This window comes from Physeter macrocephalus, chromosome 11 (genome assembly GCF_002837175.3).
Source record: "Physeter macrocephalus isolate SW-GA chromosome 11, ASM283717v5, whole genome shotgun sequence".
NCBI lineage: Eukaryota > Metazoa > Chordata > Mammalia > Artiodactyla > Physeteridae > Physeter > Physeter macrocephalus.
Window position 1 is genome coordinate 64,047,418 of NC_041224.1, and position 14,508 is coordinate 64,061,925.

At 46.4% G+C, this 14,508-nt stretch overlaps 1 protein-coding gene across 1 annotated transcript in view; it reads right to left on the minus strand.

Annotated features, from left to right (window-relative positions):
• CELF6 (CUGBP Elav-like family member 6) overlaps positions 1-8,133 on the minus strand; it is a 30,243-nt gene extending 22,110 nt beyond the window's left edge. Inside the window, exons 1-2 of the mRNA XM_024128802.2 lie at positions 7,802-8,133; positions 3,749-3,831 (exon numbers count right to left, since the gene is read on the minus strand). Coding sequence (XP_023984570.1) covers positions 3,749-3,831; positions 7,802-8,063 — 345 coding nt within the window. The 5' untranslated portion in view covers positions 8,064-8,133. The remainder of the gene's footprint in view (positions 1-3,748; positions 3,832-7,801) is intronic.
• Between the last annotated feature and the right edge of the window lie 6,375 nt (positions 8,134-14,508).

The following is a 14,508-nucleotide window of genomic DNA, read 5'->3' on the forward strand; positions in this document are numbered from 1 at the left end:
GCCCGCGTACCGCAAAAAAAAAAAAAAAAAAAAAAAAAAAAAAAAAAAAAAAAAAAAAAGAGGCAACCCTGTGGGCAAATTAGGAAAAATGTCCCCCTTCCTCTGGGCTGACACAGTCCTGTGATAATGTGCATGGCTTGGCCAATACAGCATGGCTGGATTTCAGCCCCTGTTTGCCTTTTCCACTCAAGCTGTTTTGTGCAGGGCACAACCTGCAAAAGCAAATGTACTCAGTTATGTCTGTCTCCTTCATGGTGTTTGAAGGGATGGATGCCCAGGGGAAAGGAGAGCATGAGCATGGAGGGAGACAAGTGCAGGGGCAGGAGGGAACCTTCTGAATCCCAGAAGGCGAGGCTGAAGTTGGGCCTCACTTTCTTCAGGTGGATTCTGGAGCCTAAAGTGCGGCTGAAAGAAGTAACTCTAGCTTCATGGGGAAGAAGCTGTAGAAGATGGGACAGACCACTGAGGTTTGAAGGAAGTCCTGAGTAGGGAGTCAAGCTTTGATAGGTGACAGAAATTAGCAGGGAGCTCATGGAGGGGGCCCGAGGGGAGGTCCCAGCCCAGCAGATAACATGAAATTTCTCCTAGCGGTTCAGGCTTTCTCTTTAGGTTTGACCCAGCCTTTCCTAGTCCTACAGCGACAGTCCTGCCTGCCTCCAGTCAGAGCCCAGATTGAAGTCTTGTCCCTGCTTCTCCAGCAGATGGCAGGTGTGCCCAGGACCCAGTGCCTATAGAGAGCTGGGCACCCTCTTCTCCATGCTGGTGGGCCTGAGGCCAGATGACTAAAGCTACTGCTGCCCCTGGCAGGCCCAGAGGAAAGATTGATGACTCGGCCATTGCTGGGGCTGGCCAACAGGGCCATCGATTTTCATTTAGGAGAATAATTAAATATTAATTTTCACTTTGTTAAGCTGAGGAGGGTGAATAAAGCCAATCCTGGCAGTACAAGAGGAAGTCAGGCCATGTTGGAAGCCTGTAGATGAAAGGGTGAGAGGGGGCAGATGTACCCAGTCACCATCCCCTCCAGAACTTTAGACCCCTGTCTGCGACCAGCTTGGCTCAGGTAACAGTGCAGTGGTTAAGTGAATGAGTTCTGGAGCCAGACTACTTGCACTCAAAGCCCACATCTTCCCATTAGTAACTACATGACCTTGGGCAAGTCACTTGTTTTCTATGACTCAGTTTCCTCATCTATAAAATGGGAATGCCAATAACAATACCTTCTTCATAGAGGATTAAATGAATTTGAACCTGTAAAGTGCTAGGAACACTGTTGGTATCAATATATGTTAGTTATTATTATTTCTCTTTTATCTCCCAGAAATTGTCCCAGTAGTATAGGGCTTCACTGTCCTTATCTCAGGTGCCCTCAGCCTCCTAGAGTACCCTAGGTACCCCATCTCTTGTGGAGCCCTGTGGCTGGTTGAGGAGGGGATTTTTTTTTTTTTTAACATTCATTTATTTATTTATTGGCTGCATCGGGTCTTAGTTGCGGCACACGGGATCTTTCGTTGCAGTGCGCAGGCTCTTCGTTCTGGTGCACGGGCTTCTCTCTAGCTGTGGCGTGCAGGCTTAGTTGCCCCGCGGCATGTGGGATCTTAGTTCCCTGACCAGGGATTGAACTGGCATCCCCTGCATTGCAAGATGGATTCTTAACCACTGGACCACCAGGGAAGTCCCTGAGGAGGGGATTTGTTCTCCCAAAGTTCATCTTAATTTTTTCAGTGCCTTCCATTGGCTTTCAGGATAAAGTCCAAACCCCTCAGCCTGGAGTTCAAAGCTTCCTCTTCAGCCACTGCCCTCTGTGGATCTTCTCTCTGGTCTGGCCCCTGCTCACATGGGGGGCCCCTCCTCTACACTCCCAGCCTCATTTCACACCCATCTGTTCCTCTTGTCTCTGCACCTTTACCATGATGTTTCCCACATGGAGTGTTACCGTTCGTATCATTGACTCAATTCTAGTGACAGAAGTCATTTACTCCCAAGGTTGGATGAGTAATGACTTCTACTATTGCTCCTAGTAATGCTGCTGTTAATACTACTACTACTACTACTACTACTACTACTACCACCACCACCACCACCAGCAGCTAACCTGTATTGAGTACTTATTGTCTGCCAAGATCTGTGTTAAGCACTTTACATGACGACTTAGTTCATTTAATTATTATAACAACCCTACAAGTTCAGTTTCACAGATGAGGAAGCTTAGGCTTAGAGAGGTAAAGCCTTGCTCAAGGTCATAGAGTTAGTGAGTGGTAGGGCCTGGATCGACACCCAGGTCTGTCTGACTCCAGAGCCTGCATACAGAGGACTGGCGAGGGTGATAAGTTAGTGTTACTTGACACTGAGTCTTCAAGAGTGAGGCTCAAGTTCCTTCAATTACAAGGATTGGTTCTAGGATCTGACACCCCAATGACAGCCTGATCAGCTCTAAGTAAAGCCTGTCTTATTGCTGGAGAGCTCCAATTCAGAGAAATGACTTCTTTACACTGAGCTGAAATTAGTGCATCTGTTCTTTATACCCCACTGATCCTGCTCCTGCACTGTGAGGCCACCCATAGGAAACCAAATCCCTCTTCAGGACCTGAAAGCGGTTACCCACCCCAACAGTAATATGTATCAAGATCTTACTCTGTGCCAGGCACTTGCTAAGCCTCAGTTAATCCTCACAATAGCCCAGTGAACTAAGTGTTAGTATAACCCACTCCTTATAGATGAGGAAATTTTCTAATAATGTATCTGAAGACAGAGAAGTGGTAAATGGCAGAGCTGGGATTCAAATCCAGTCTGTGAGTCTCAAAAAACTAGTATTCTTAATTATTATGTTATGATGCCTCCCTATTGCAGCCCCCACTAAACCCTATTTTCTCCAGCTAAATATTCCCAATTCTTCAAATTATAATTCCATAATATATTTTATGTCCCCATCCCATCCTAGTCTCTTTCTGGTAGGCTAATGACCCTCTTAAATCTGAGGCCTGGAACTGGATATGAGTCCCAGGTTTGGCCTGCCCAGGACATTTGAATAGCATTCTTGTTCTAGACATATCACTCCTTGGACAAGAAAGAATGAGGTTGTGTAGTATGACTTGTTCTTGGTGAACCCACACTAGTTCCTAACAATCACCACTTTCTTCTTCCACAGTAGGTCCCACTTTGCCTTTTGTCCAGTGATTAGCCATTAGCCAAGGCCATATCAAGTGCCATTGATACACAGTAGCCTAGCTGCCTGTGGAATCAGCTCTCTCTTAACTTTAGCTAAGTGTTTGGGGTGTGGAGGGAAAGCAAACTTGGTGAGTCAAGACACCCCAAAAAACATTACAGGAAGAGGACCAGAGGGAAGTGCCATCAAGGACCCTAGAACTGGAGGAAGTGGGATACCAGACCAGCAGAGCCTCTCCTCCATGTATCTGCATATATGCTCACACCAGTGACAAATGACACCTCAAATCATGATTTTAGCCAACATGGACAAACTCTAGCATAGCTCACAACAGTAATGCCTTTCCTAAATATGGGCGTGGTACACTTAGCCCAAGAGTCTTAAGCCCATTTCTCTGGATCAGAAGACTGAACATAACACATAACCTGTAGCTGTTAAGGGTACAGGTAAGTCCTCTCCTGGAAAGACGACTCTTCTTCTAGTTCCTGGTCCCAGCCCAGCCCCTATATGCTGCTTTGGCATGCACATAGGGCATGTCCCCAGCCTGAGGTGATTCCCCCCCGCCAACCCTGGTGGACTTACCCCTGGCAGGGTCTTCTGCTCGTGCAGTGCACTCTGGGCCTTGAGAGCAGAGTCCCGGGCGCAGTAGGTGAGGAAGGCACAGCCTGGGGAGGAAGAGGCTGGCTCAGGGGGTTTCCTGAAACCCCCAGATACTCTTCCTGGAAAGACCCCATTAAGTTGACAAACTCAAGGCCACTCTCCTTTAAACAAGGACACTACTTCTGAGAAGGCTTCTCTGCCTCCCACCTTCTCTGAAGGGAGGGGCTTCGTGTGCCTGTGTCCCAGGCTCTGGCTCCTTCTCAATTGCTCGTGGCCTCTTGCCTACGGAACATGTGTACCCACACCCAGTCACATGCTAATACAATCCCACATCTCCCCTCCCCACTCCAGACATAAATCCTGTTAGGGTTAGACCTCCCTAAGCAGCTTTGCCTTCAGCTTTAACCCCAGCCTCCCCTTTCCATTTTGGATTCATACTCCCAAAGTCTCTCAGAATCAGCCTCAATTCCTTCCCAACTCAGTTTCAGATGGGAGGAGACAGAAGAGGAGGAGAAAGGTTGGGACCCCAGGACCCCAGAACTCCTTCCTAACACCTCCTCCTAGTTTGAGTCTGAGGAAGGGATAATTTTGAGGCTTGCAAGATGGGACTGGTTTAAGGGTGTCCTATAGGTAGGAGCTTCTAGGGACTTCCAATCCTATCCAAAGGACTTGATATGTCAGCTCCCCCAGGACTTCAAGATAGGGCCTCTTAAATAGTTATTGTGCCCCAAATTTGACTTCTCTAAAAGAACCAGTAGATACAGGGGAGAGAAGGAGTTGGAGTTGAGCCAAAGGATCAGTCCTACCCCCTCTTTGTCCAGCCTCAGAACCTGTAGCCTGCTAGGAAGCACAGGGCCAAGATTTCTTCCTTTCCAAAAGTCATTGAGCACTCACTCATTCAGAAAAGATTTATTGAATACTTATTATGGTGGGACATTATGACGGCTTGAATGTAAAGTGGCAACAAGACAGATACATTTCCTTCCCTCAGAGGGATCATGTAAAGGATCATGAGGGGGATGTATCTAACTCCACAAGGTTGAGGAATGTCTCAAAGAACACACTGAATTCTCAATAACAAACGGGTGTTAATGAGGTAACAAAAAGTGTGGCGAGGGGGCTTTCCTGGTGGCGCAGTGGTTGAGAGTCCACCTGCCGATGCAGGGGACACGGGTTCGTGCCCCGGTCCGGGAGGATCCCACATGCCGCGGAGCGGCTGGGCCCGTGAGCCATGGCCGCTGAGCCTGCGCGTCCGGAGCCCGTGCTCCACAACGGGAGAGGCCACAACAGTGAGAGGCCCGCGTACCGCAGAAAAAAAAAAAAACAAAAAAAAACCCCAAAACCCAAAAAGTGTGGCGATTATTTCAAGCAGAGAGAATAATACATGTGATGACTGAGTGAAGAATTCAGTGTGTTGGGGAAATGGATGGAAGGCTAGTATGGTTGGAGATTGGTAACTTAGGGGCAGAGTGGTCAGTGAGGTATGCAGGGATCAGCTCATCTATAACCTCAGTCTGGATTTTGAACTTTTTCCTAAGAACAGTGGAGAGCCACTAAAGGGTTGTGACATTAGGTCTGTGTTTTCAAAAACAGCCTTCTGAGTGTAGGAAGGAGAAAGACTGAAGGAAGAGAAAGTGGATGTGGGAAGCCATTAGGAGCTTGGTGCAGTTTTCCACTTAGACCTCAGCAGACTTCAAAGGCAAATGGGAACATTTTCTCCAATGTCTCCTATGTGGTTGCCCTCTTAAGGTGGGCGGATATCTGCCATTCATTGGCTTAAAGTGACCTTGAGAACTCCTGGGACAAACTCTTATATCAATAAGGAAACTGAAGCCCAGAGAGTATACAAGTGGCAGGATAGGGTTTGGAATCTCCAAACTCCTAGGCTGAGCTTGTTTTCAAAGCACTGTGGCTGCTCCCCGTGGTATTCAGCCATCAAAAAGAAAACGAGTCACTCTGGCTTTTGGACATCACTGTTGCTGGGGAGAAGGTGAAGAATATGTTGACTTGGAGACCCTCCCCAGTGATCTTGCAAGGCAACCCCGCCTTCAAGAGCTGTGGGTTGGTTTGGGGATAAATCACCAAACACCTGATTCCGCTTACATCTCTGCTCCATCTACTGCCACCAAGCCATATTAGCTGACGTCAGAACTGGGCAGGGCTGGGGCCCTCTCAGAAAGGCTCGAGGGTCTAGTTGCTGCCTAAAGGAGCCCTGTGTGACTACCTGGGATAGGGAGTGGAAGAATGGGGGGATAAAAAGACAGAGAAGCATGGCTTGAAGGACAGATGAATGGAAAAAAACAGGAAGAATTAGAACTAAGTGTAGAGAGAAAGGATGAGGGAACAGTTCAGAGACTGATGGTGTTTGAGTGAGAATTAAAGGTATTCTATACACTTCCCTTACTGTACAGATGGCTCAGAAAGATTAGCTTGTACTTACATACTGAAATAAATGTCTAGAAAATAAGAAAATAAATTGCTGTGGATGGGTGTACAGCTGGGCAGCTGGACTGTGTTAGAAGGAATCTGGATGGTATGGTCTTGTCAGTTCATGCCCCTCTAAAAATGACCCCACCCAGGAGGGTGGAAGATACACTGCTTCATAGCTGCTCCCCGATCTTCTATGGGCATTTTCCTGGAGCCTCTATGTTAGTGTGCCTAGGAACTCTCCAAAGCCTCTGAGTTGAAAAGGTGGCAGCCTGATTCCAGCTCTTAGCCCTTAGGAAAGTACATTTAGCTGTTACCCAGGGCCCACCACTTCTCTCCTGGAAAGATCATGGAGGATAGTTGGGGACCCTCCCCCCACTCCCCAAACCCTGAAACTGCAGCATGGTGAAGGTGGGGAGAGAAAAAGGTGTTTCTTCTCAAATAATTTCCTTCCCCTGCCCATGTATGACATGTGTCTCTGGCTCTCTTACTCCAGCCCAGCCTGGACAGACTTTTCTGCATGTAAACAAGCCTCCTCCCTATTCCTACAGGAGGAAAGGGGTGTGGCTGGACAGGACCGTGGTGTGTCTCTCTCTAGCAAGGGCAGGGAGAAGACCCCTTTCTGCCTCTTCAACCTGACCCACCCTGAGGCTCTGGTCCACAGGCTCTGGTCCAGGAGCACCCTGTGAGGGAGGGAAAGCAGGAGGCCATAAAGAGGATTGGGAAGGGACAAATATGTGTCACAGGAGTGGGAAGATTAGGGGGTAAAAGAAGTGTAGGTTCAGCTGAGAAGAAACTTGAGATGAGGGGGCACAAGGTGGCTAGAGTTCCCAGCTGAGATCAGAGTTCTGGACTCAAATCAGAAAAGGAAGACAGTGTTGGGATTCTGGATGGGAGTAGGAGAGATTGGGGCTATTGTTAAGCATGAAGGCGAGATTTGGTGCTGAGAGCCTCCTGTGAGGGGAATTGGATTTTGTGACTTAGACAGGCATGGGTTCTGAAGAAGGGGAGAGTTTGGGTCTGTGAGATTTTAGGTTGGCAGTGTGAATCAAAAGAAGGTTCTGGGGGTTGACTGGTCTTGGAGGCCAGAATGAGGGGTGCAAGCCCAAAATGTGTGTGAAGGTGGTTAGGCCTGAGTCGGGTGGCACCAGATGGGGGTGGAGGGATGGTGGTTCAGGAATGATTGGCTCCAGAGTTTGGGAGATTGAAGGTGTCAGAGACCTAGAAGGTGGAATAAGTTTCCAAATTCCAGGATTTGAGATGTCTGATGGGAGGGATAGAGGGAAGTCCAGCTGAAAGGCGAGGAGTGTTGGGGTGTGAGACGTGAAGGGTAGGGAGTTGGAGGTTAGAGTGGAGTACATGTTGGGACCAGAGTGATGATCAGAGGGAGGATGTCAGAGAGAAAATTCTGGGTTGGGGGTTCTGTGATCTGGGAAGACAGGGCTGAAGTGAGCTGGTATTAGACTGGTGTTGGACTGGCTCTCGGTAGGGCTAGGGTTGGGGCTGGGATTGAGGCTGGGATTTGGGCTGGGCCGCACTCTAATCGGAATGGGGCTGGGCAGGGCTGGGCAGGGCTGGGCTGGGCTGGGCTGGGCTGACCCCGCGCACCTTTGTGGAGGCCGGTGAGCCGGTCCTTCAGCACCGTCAGCTCGTAGATGCGGCCGAACTCCTCGAACAGCGGCTTGAGGTCCTGCTCGTCCAAGCCCCTCGGGATCTGCCCCACGAAGAGCTTGATGGCGTCGTGGTCCTTCATGGGCACGGCAGGACCCGGGTTTAGCCCGCTCATGCCGACGCCGCTGTCCGCGGTGCTGAAACCCAGGCGCGGGCCGGGGCCGGCGGGCGGCGCAGACCCCCCGGGCGCCGCGGCCATATCCCCGCCCGGTCCGCCCTCCCGCCTGTCCCGTCTGTCCCGCCGTCCCCTCCCTGGACCGGTGGCGAGGGCCAGGGGGGGAGGGGGCGAGACCCGGGCAGCGAGGGCGGGGGGGGCTGCACCGGGGGCGGGGTCCGGATGGAGAGGCGTAGAAAGGGTGGGGCGGGCTGGAAAAGGGCGGGGCAGGGGGCGGGGCAGGCCCGGGCCGAAGCGGCGGGATGCTGGGGTCTGGCTTCAGGTCCCCGCGCCTCGCTCTCTGGGCTCCCGCCCGAGCTCTCCCCGAGCTGAGCCCCGAGCCCCAGCCCCCGTGTTTGATGACGTAAGGCAGCTGGCCGCCGGGTCTACGCAAATGATTTGCATAATGAGGAAGCTGCGGCCAATCAGAGATGGAGTTGACCGGGCTCGGCCGGGGGCGGGCGGGGCGGCAGGGCTCTCGCGCTCCTGCTCGCCATGGCAACCGGACCCTCGGTTACCCTGTGTGTGTCGAGTGTGTGCAGGCGTGGCCGTGGATCGCGCGTGTGCGCCTTGGACCGCGTGAGGGGAAGTAGCTTCGTCATGCGTGGTGATGTCTGCGGGAGTCAGAGCTAACCCCCTCCTCACACACCGGCACACACAAGCACACACACCTCCAATCACTGGAGCGTTTCCTGCGGGGGCGGATGGGGATTCCTCTTCTCCATTCCCACTACCAAAGCCAGTTCCTCGGAGCCGATCCCACCCCGCCCTATCACACAAGTCTCCCTTCGGTGTTTTCAACCACTTCCTTACCCACGAGATTCCCGTGTATAAACACATTCGTCTCCCGTGAATAGGCCAAAAAATAAAATTTTAAAGAAAGAAAAACAAAACAAAAACTCCAAAACACTCCTAGAACATGAATTCCTCCTCAGGAGAGTGAGGGAACTTATATTAGCCATATTTGCTCAGGTTCCTAGTTCATCCGAATTCATGAGCTCAGGAGTGTTATCCTCCTTTTCCGGAAAAGGAAGCTGAGGGTCTGAGGGTCAAGGAGGTTAGGACCAGGCCCACCCCTAACATCTGCTGGGCTAGGGCAAGAGAAGAAATGAAAAACAGACATGCTGTGTATCTAAATATTTTAAAGATATAAATCAAATTACAATTTGTTAAATAAAATATGTTCACTTCTTATTTCCACAAATACACCTTCATAATAAAAATGAAAAATATGTGTAAAGCTGTTTTGTTTTATTTTGTTTTTGCGGTACGCGGGCCTCTCCCATTGCGGAGCACAGGCTCCGGACGCGCAGGCCCAGCGGCCATGGCTCACGGGCCCAGCCGCTCCGCGGCATGTGGGATCCTCCCGGACCGGGGCACGAACCTGTGTCCCCTGCATCGGTAGGTGGACTCTCAACCACTGTGCCACCAGGGAAGCCCGTAAAGCTGTTTTTATATGACTGAAAGTTGGCAAAATATCAGACCTGATAGAATTTTATTACTCTTGCTCATGTCTGAGTATTCTCTTGATGGGTCAGTGATGTTTGGAGAAGTAATACAATAAATTATATGTTTATTTCATTAATTTTTTCTTGCCTTCTTTCAGTAAAATTGCTAACCTGTCAATTCCATTGACTATTCTAAGAAACTTCTCAAGAGCAGCAGTAGCAACTGGAATCAATAAACTGTTCTTACAACAATATTCAAATACACAAATAAACTGTGATTTTTTAAAATTCTTTTTTGACTTTTTTTTTTTTTTTTTTTTGCGGTATGCGGGCCTCTCACTGTTGTGGCCTCTCCCGTTGCGGAGCACAGGCTCCGGACGCGCAGCAGGCTCAGCGGCCATGGCTCACGGGCCCAGCCGCTTCGCAGCATGTGGGATCTTCCCGGAGGGGGGCACGAACCCGTGTTCCCTGCATCGGCAGGCGGACTCCCAACCACTGTGCCACCAGGAAAGCCCTCTTTTTTGACTTTTAATAAAAGTTACTCCTTGTAATCACCTGATTATGGAATGGGTTGCCAGAACATTTCATTTTCACTGAGCTTGATGTATTTTAAAAAATTTCTTTGAAATGTCCTCTTTTTATTTATAAGTGTATGGTTTAGTTTTCAAGTGTTTGGAGATTTTCCTGTTATCTTTCTGTTACTGATTTCTAGTTTGAGTCCATTGTGTTCAGAGAACATACTCTGCATGATTTCATTTTTTTTTTTACATTTGTTGAGGTTTTGTGATCCTCAGAATATGATCTATCTTGGTAAATGTGGGTTTTTTGGTGATTGAAAAGAATGTATATTCTGCTGTTGCTGGGTGGATTGTTCTATAAATCTGATTAGATCCTGTTGGTTGATGGTGTTGTGGAGTTCTGTATCTTTGATGACTTTATGGCTACTTGTTTTATCACCCGTTGAGAGATGGGTATTGAAGTCTACAACTGTAATTATTAATTTATCTATTTCTCCTTTCAGTTCTATCAGTTTTTGCTTCACATATTTTGCAACTCTGTTGATTGGTGCATACACATTTAGGATTGACTCTTTTATCATTGTGTAATATCATTCTCTGTTCTTGACAAATTTCTTGCTCTGAGATCTACTTTATCTGATATTAATATAGCCACTCCTGATTTCTTTTGGTTAATGTTTGCATAGTATATCTTTTTCCATCCTTTTATTTTCAACCTACCTATACTGTTATATTTGAAGTGACAAGATATAGTTGGGTCACTTTTTAAATTCAGGTATTTAGACCATTTACATTTAATGTAATTATCAATAATGTTAGGGCTTAAATCTGCCACTTAATTTTCTGTCTTCTTTTTGTTCCCTCTGTCCTTCATATCTCTGTTTTTTTTTCTTTCTATCTTCCTAAGGATTACTTGTTCCTTATTCTAGGAACATTATACATACACATTAAAGTTTACTGGTGTTGACATTTTACCAGTTCAAGTGAAGTATAGAAAGTGTACCTACCTTAAGTCCCTTTATCTTCCCTCATTTATAATATAATTGTCTTAACTATGTCTTCTACATACTTTGAGAACCACATCAGTATTATTCAAAAACAACTTGGAAAACTCAGGGAGAGCCATAAAGCCTATTATATTTACCCATATTTTCATCTTTTTTTAAAATCTTATTTTATTTTTAATTTTTTTTTTTGGCTGTGCTGTGCAGCATGCAGGATCTTAGTTCCCTGATCAGGGACTGAACCCGTGCCCCCTGCATGGGGAGCATGGAATCTTAACCACTGGAACACCAAGGAAGTCCCCCCATATTTTCACCTGTCCATTGTTTTTTCCTCCTTCCAGATAATCTAAAATTCCTTCTGTTATCATTTCCTTTACATTTTAATAACTTCTTTAGCCATCCTTTTAACGTAGTTGTTCTGGTGACAAATTCCCTAAGTTTTCCATCTGAAAATATTGATATCTTGATTTCCCCTTCATTCCTGAAGGTTATTTTTGCTGAATATAGGATTCCGACTTTTTTTTTTTTTAATTTTACTTATTTGGTTGTGCTGGGTCTTAGTTGTGACACACGGAACCTTCATTGCAGCATGCAGGATCTTTAGTTGCAGCGTGCAGACTCTTTTAGTTGTGGTATGCGAACTTTTTTTAAAATTAATTAATTTAATTTATTTATTTTGGGCTGCGTTGGGTCTTTGCTGTTGAACGCAGGCTTTCTCTACTTGTGGAGAGCAGGGGCCACTCTTCGTTATGGTGCGTGGGCTTCTCACTGTGGTAGCTTCTCTTGTTGCAGACCATGGGCTCTAGGCATGCAGGCTTCAGTAGTTGTGGCACACGGGCTCAGTAGTTGTGGCTCACAGGCTCTAGAGCACAGGCTCAGTAGTCGTGGTGCATGGGCTTAGTTGCTCCGTGGCATGTGGGATCTTCCTGGACCAGGGCTCGAGCCTGTGTCCCCTGCATTGGCAGGCAGATTCTTAAGCACTGCACCACCAGGGAAGTCCCACGGGCTCTTTTAATTGCATCATGTGGACTCTTTTAGTTGCAGCATGTGAACTTTTAGTTGCGGCATGTGGGATCTAGTTCCCTGACCAGGGATCAAAAATGGGCTCCCTGCATTGGGAGAGTGGCACCTTAGCCACTGGACCACCAGGGAAGTCCCAGGATTCTGGCTTGACAGTTATTTTCTTTCAGCACGTAAAAAAATGTGCCACTTCTTTATGGCTTCCACAGTTTCTGATGAGAAATCTATTATCATTCGAATTGTTTTTCTCTGATAGGTACGGTGTCATTTCTTTCTCACTGCTTTTGCAATTCTACTCTTTGTCTTTAGTTTCAGAAGTTTGATTATGAGGTGTCTTGAAGTGGATTTCTTTGCCTTTATCCTGTTTGGGGTTTGCTAAATTTGGGTAGTGTTCAACCATTCAAGTACTTTTTCATCTCTTTTACCTTTTTCTCCAGGGCTATGATGACAAGAATGTTAGATCTTTTGTTAGAATCCCATAGGTCCCTGAGGCTCTGTTAAATTTTTTTTTTAGATTTTTATTCATTTATTTATTTTTTGGATTAATTGGGTCTTCGTTGCTGTGTGCAGGCTTTCTCTAGTTGCGGAGAGTGGGGGCTACTCATCGTTGCAGTGCGCAGGCTTCTCATTGCAGTGGCTTCTCTTGTTGCGGAGCATGGGCTCTAGGGACGTGGGCTTCAGTAGTCATGGCGTGGGCTCAGTAGTTGTGGCTCGTGGGCTCTAGAGCACAGGCTCACTAGTTGTGGCACACGGGCTCAGTTGTTCCACAGTATGTGGGATCTTCCTGGACCAGGGATCGAACCCGTGTCCCCTGCATTGACAGGCGGACTCCTAAGCACTGTGCCACCAGGGAAGCCCCCATTCTAGTTTACTTTTCATTTCAGAAATAACTTTTAGTTTATTCTTTTTCCTGAGTTTTGTAAGCTTACTTTTTAAAATCTTAATTTTTTCCAATTATCACATTTCTGAATTTTTCTAATTCTTACTTATACTGATTTTTAATAGTTTCTTTTATTTTCTTAATGGTTTTCTTCTGTTTTTTTATTTTATATAATTTTTTTTTTTTACTTTTGTCTCTGCTGGGTCTTCATTCTTGTGCTCAGGCTTTCTCTAGTTGTGGAGAGCGGGGGCTACTCTTCATTGTGGTGCGCAGGCTTCTCATTATGGTGGCTTCTCTTGTTGCAGAGTACGGGCTCTAGGTGTGCGGGCTTCAGTAGTTGTGGCACACAGGCTCAGTAGTTGTGGCTTGCCGGCTCTAGAGCACAGGCTCAGTAGTTGTGGCTCACAGGCTTAGTTGTTCTGCAGCATGCGGGATCTTCCCGGACCAGGGCTTGAACCCATGTCCCCTGCATTGGCAAGCGGATTCTTAACCACTGCACAACCAGGGAAGTCCCGGAAATTCTTTAGATATTGTAGTTCCAAGTTCTTTGTCAGTTATACTTTGCAAAGATTTTTCTCCCAGTCTGTGGCTTGTATTTTCATTTTCTTAACAGTGACTTTTCAATAGCAGTTTTTAGTTTTAATTTTTATGATGACCAAGTTATCAATTTGTTATTTAATGGGTTTGGTAGCATATCCAGAAAACTGTTGCCTAAACCAAGGACACAAGGATTTTTCCCTTATGTTTTCTTCTAGAAATTTTTATAATACCAGGTTTTACATTTAGTTTTATGAATCATTTTTAGTTAAATAATTTTTTTGTATGGTGTGAGGTATGGATCAAGTTAACTAAGAAAAAATTTTTTACATATGGATATCCATTTGTTCCAGCAGGATTTGTTGAGAAAGGCTACCCTTTCTTTACTGAATTGCCTTTGTCAAAAATTAATTGTATGTTTATGTTACGTGATTACTTCCGGACTCTATTTCATTCCATTGACCCATTTCTTTCTTCTTTCTTTCTTTCTAACTTAATTGTATTTATTTTTTTACACAGCAGGTTCATATTAGTTATCTATTTTATATATATTAGTGTATATATGTCAATCCCAATCTCCCAATTCATCACACCATGACCACCACCCATCCCCCCACCATTTTCCCCCCTTGGTGTCCATACATTTGTTCTCTTCATCTGTGTCTCTATTTCTGCCATGCAAACCGGTTCATCTGTACCATTTTTCTAGGTTCCACATATATGCGTTAATATACAGTTTGTTTTTTTCTTTCTGACTTACTTCACTCTGTATGACAGTCTCTAGATCCAGCCACATCTCTACAAATTTCGTTCCTTTTAATGGCTGAGTAATATTCCACTGTATATAGGTACCACATTATCTTTATCCATTCGTCTGTCCATGGGCATTTAGGTTGCTTCCATGACCTGGCTATTGTAAATAGTGCTGCAATGAACATTGGGGTACATGTGTCTTTTTGAATTATAGTTTTCTCTGGGTATATGCCTAGTAGTGGGATTGCTGGGTCATTGGGTTGTTTGTTTTTTTAATAGTGAGCTGCATGAGCTGTTTATATATTTTGGGGATTAATCCTTTGTCCAATG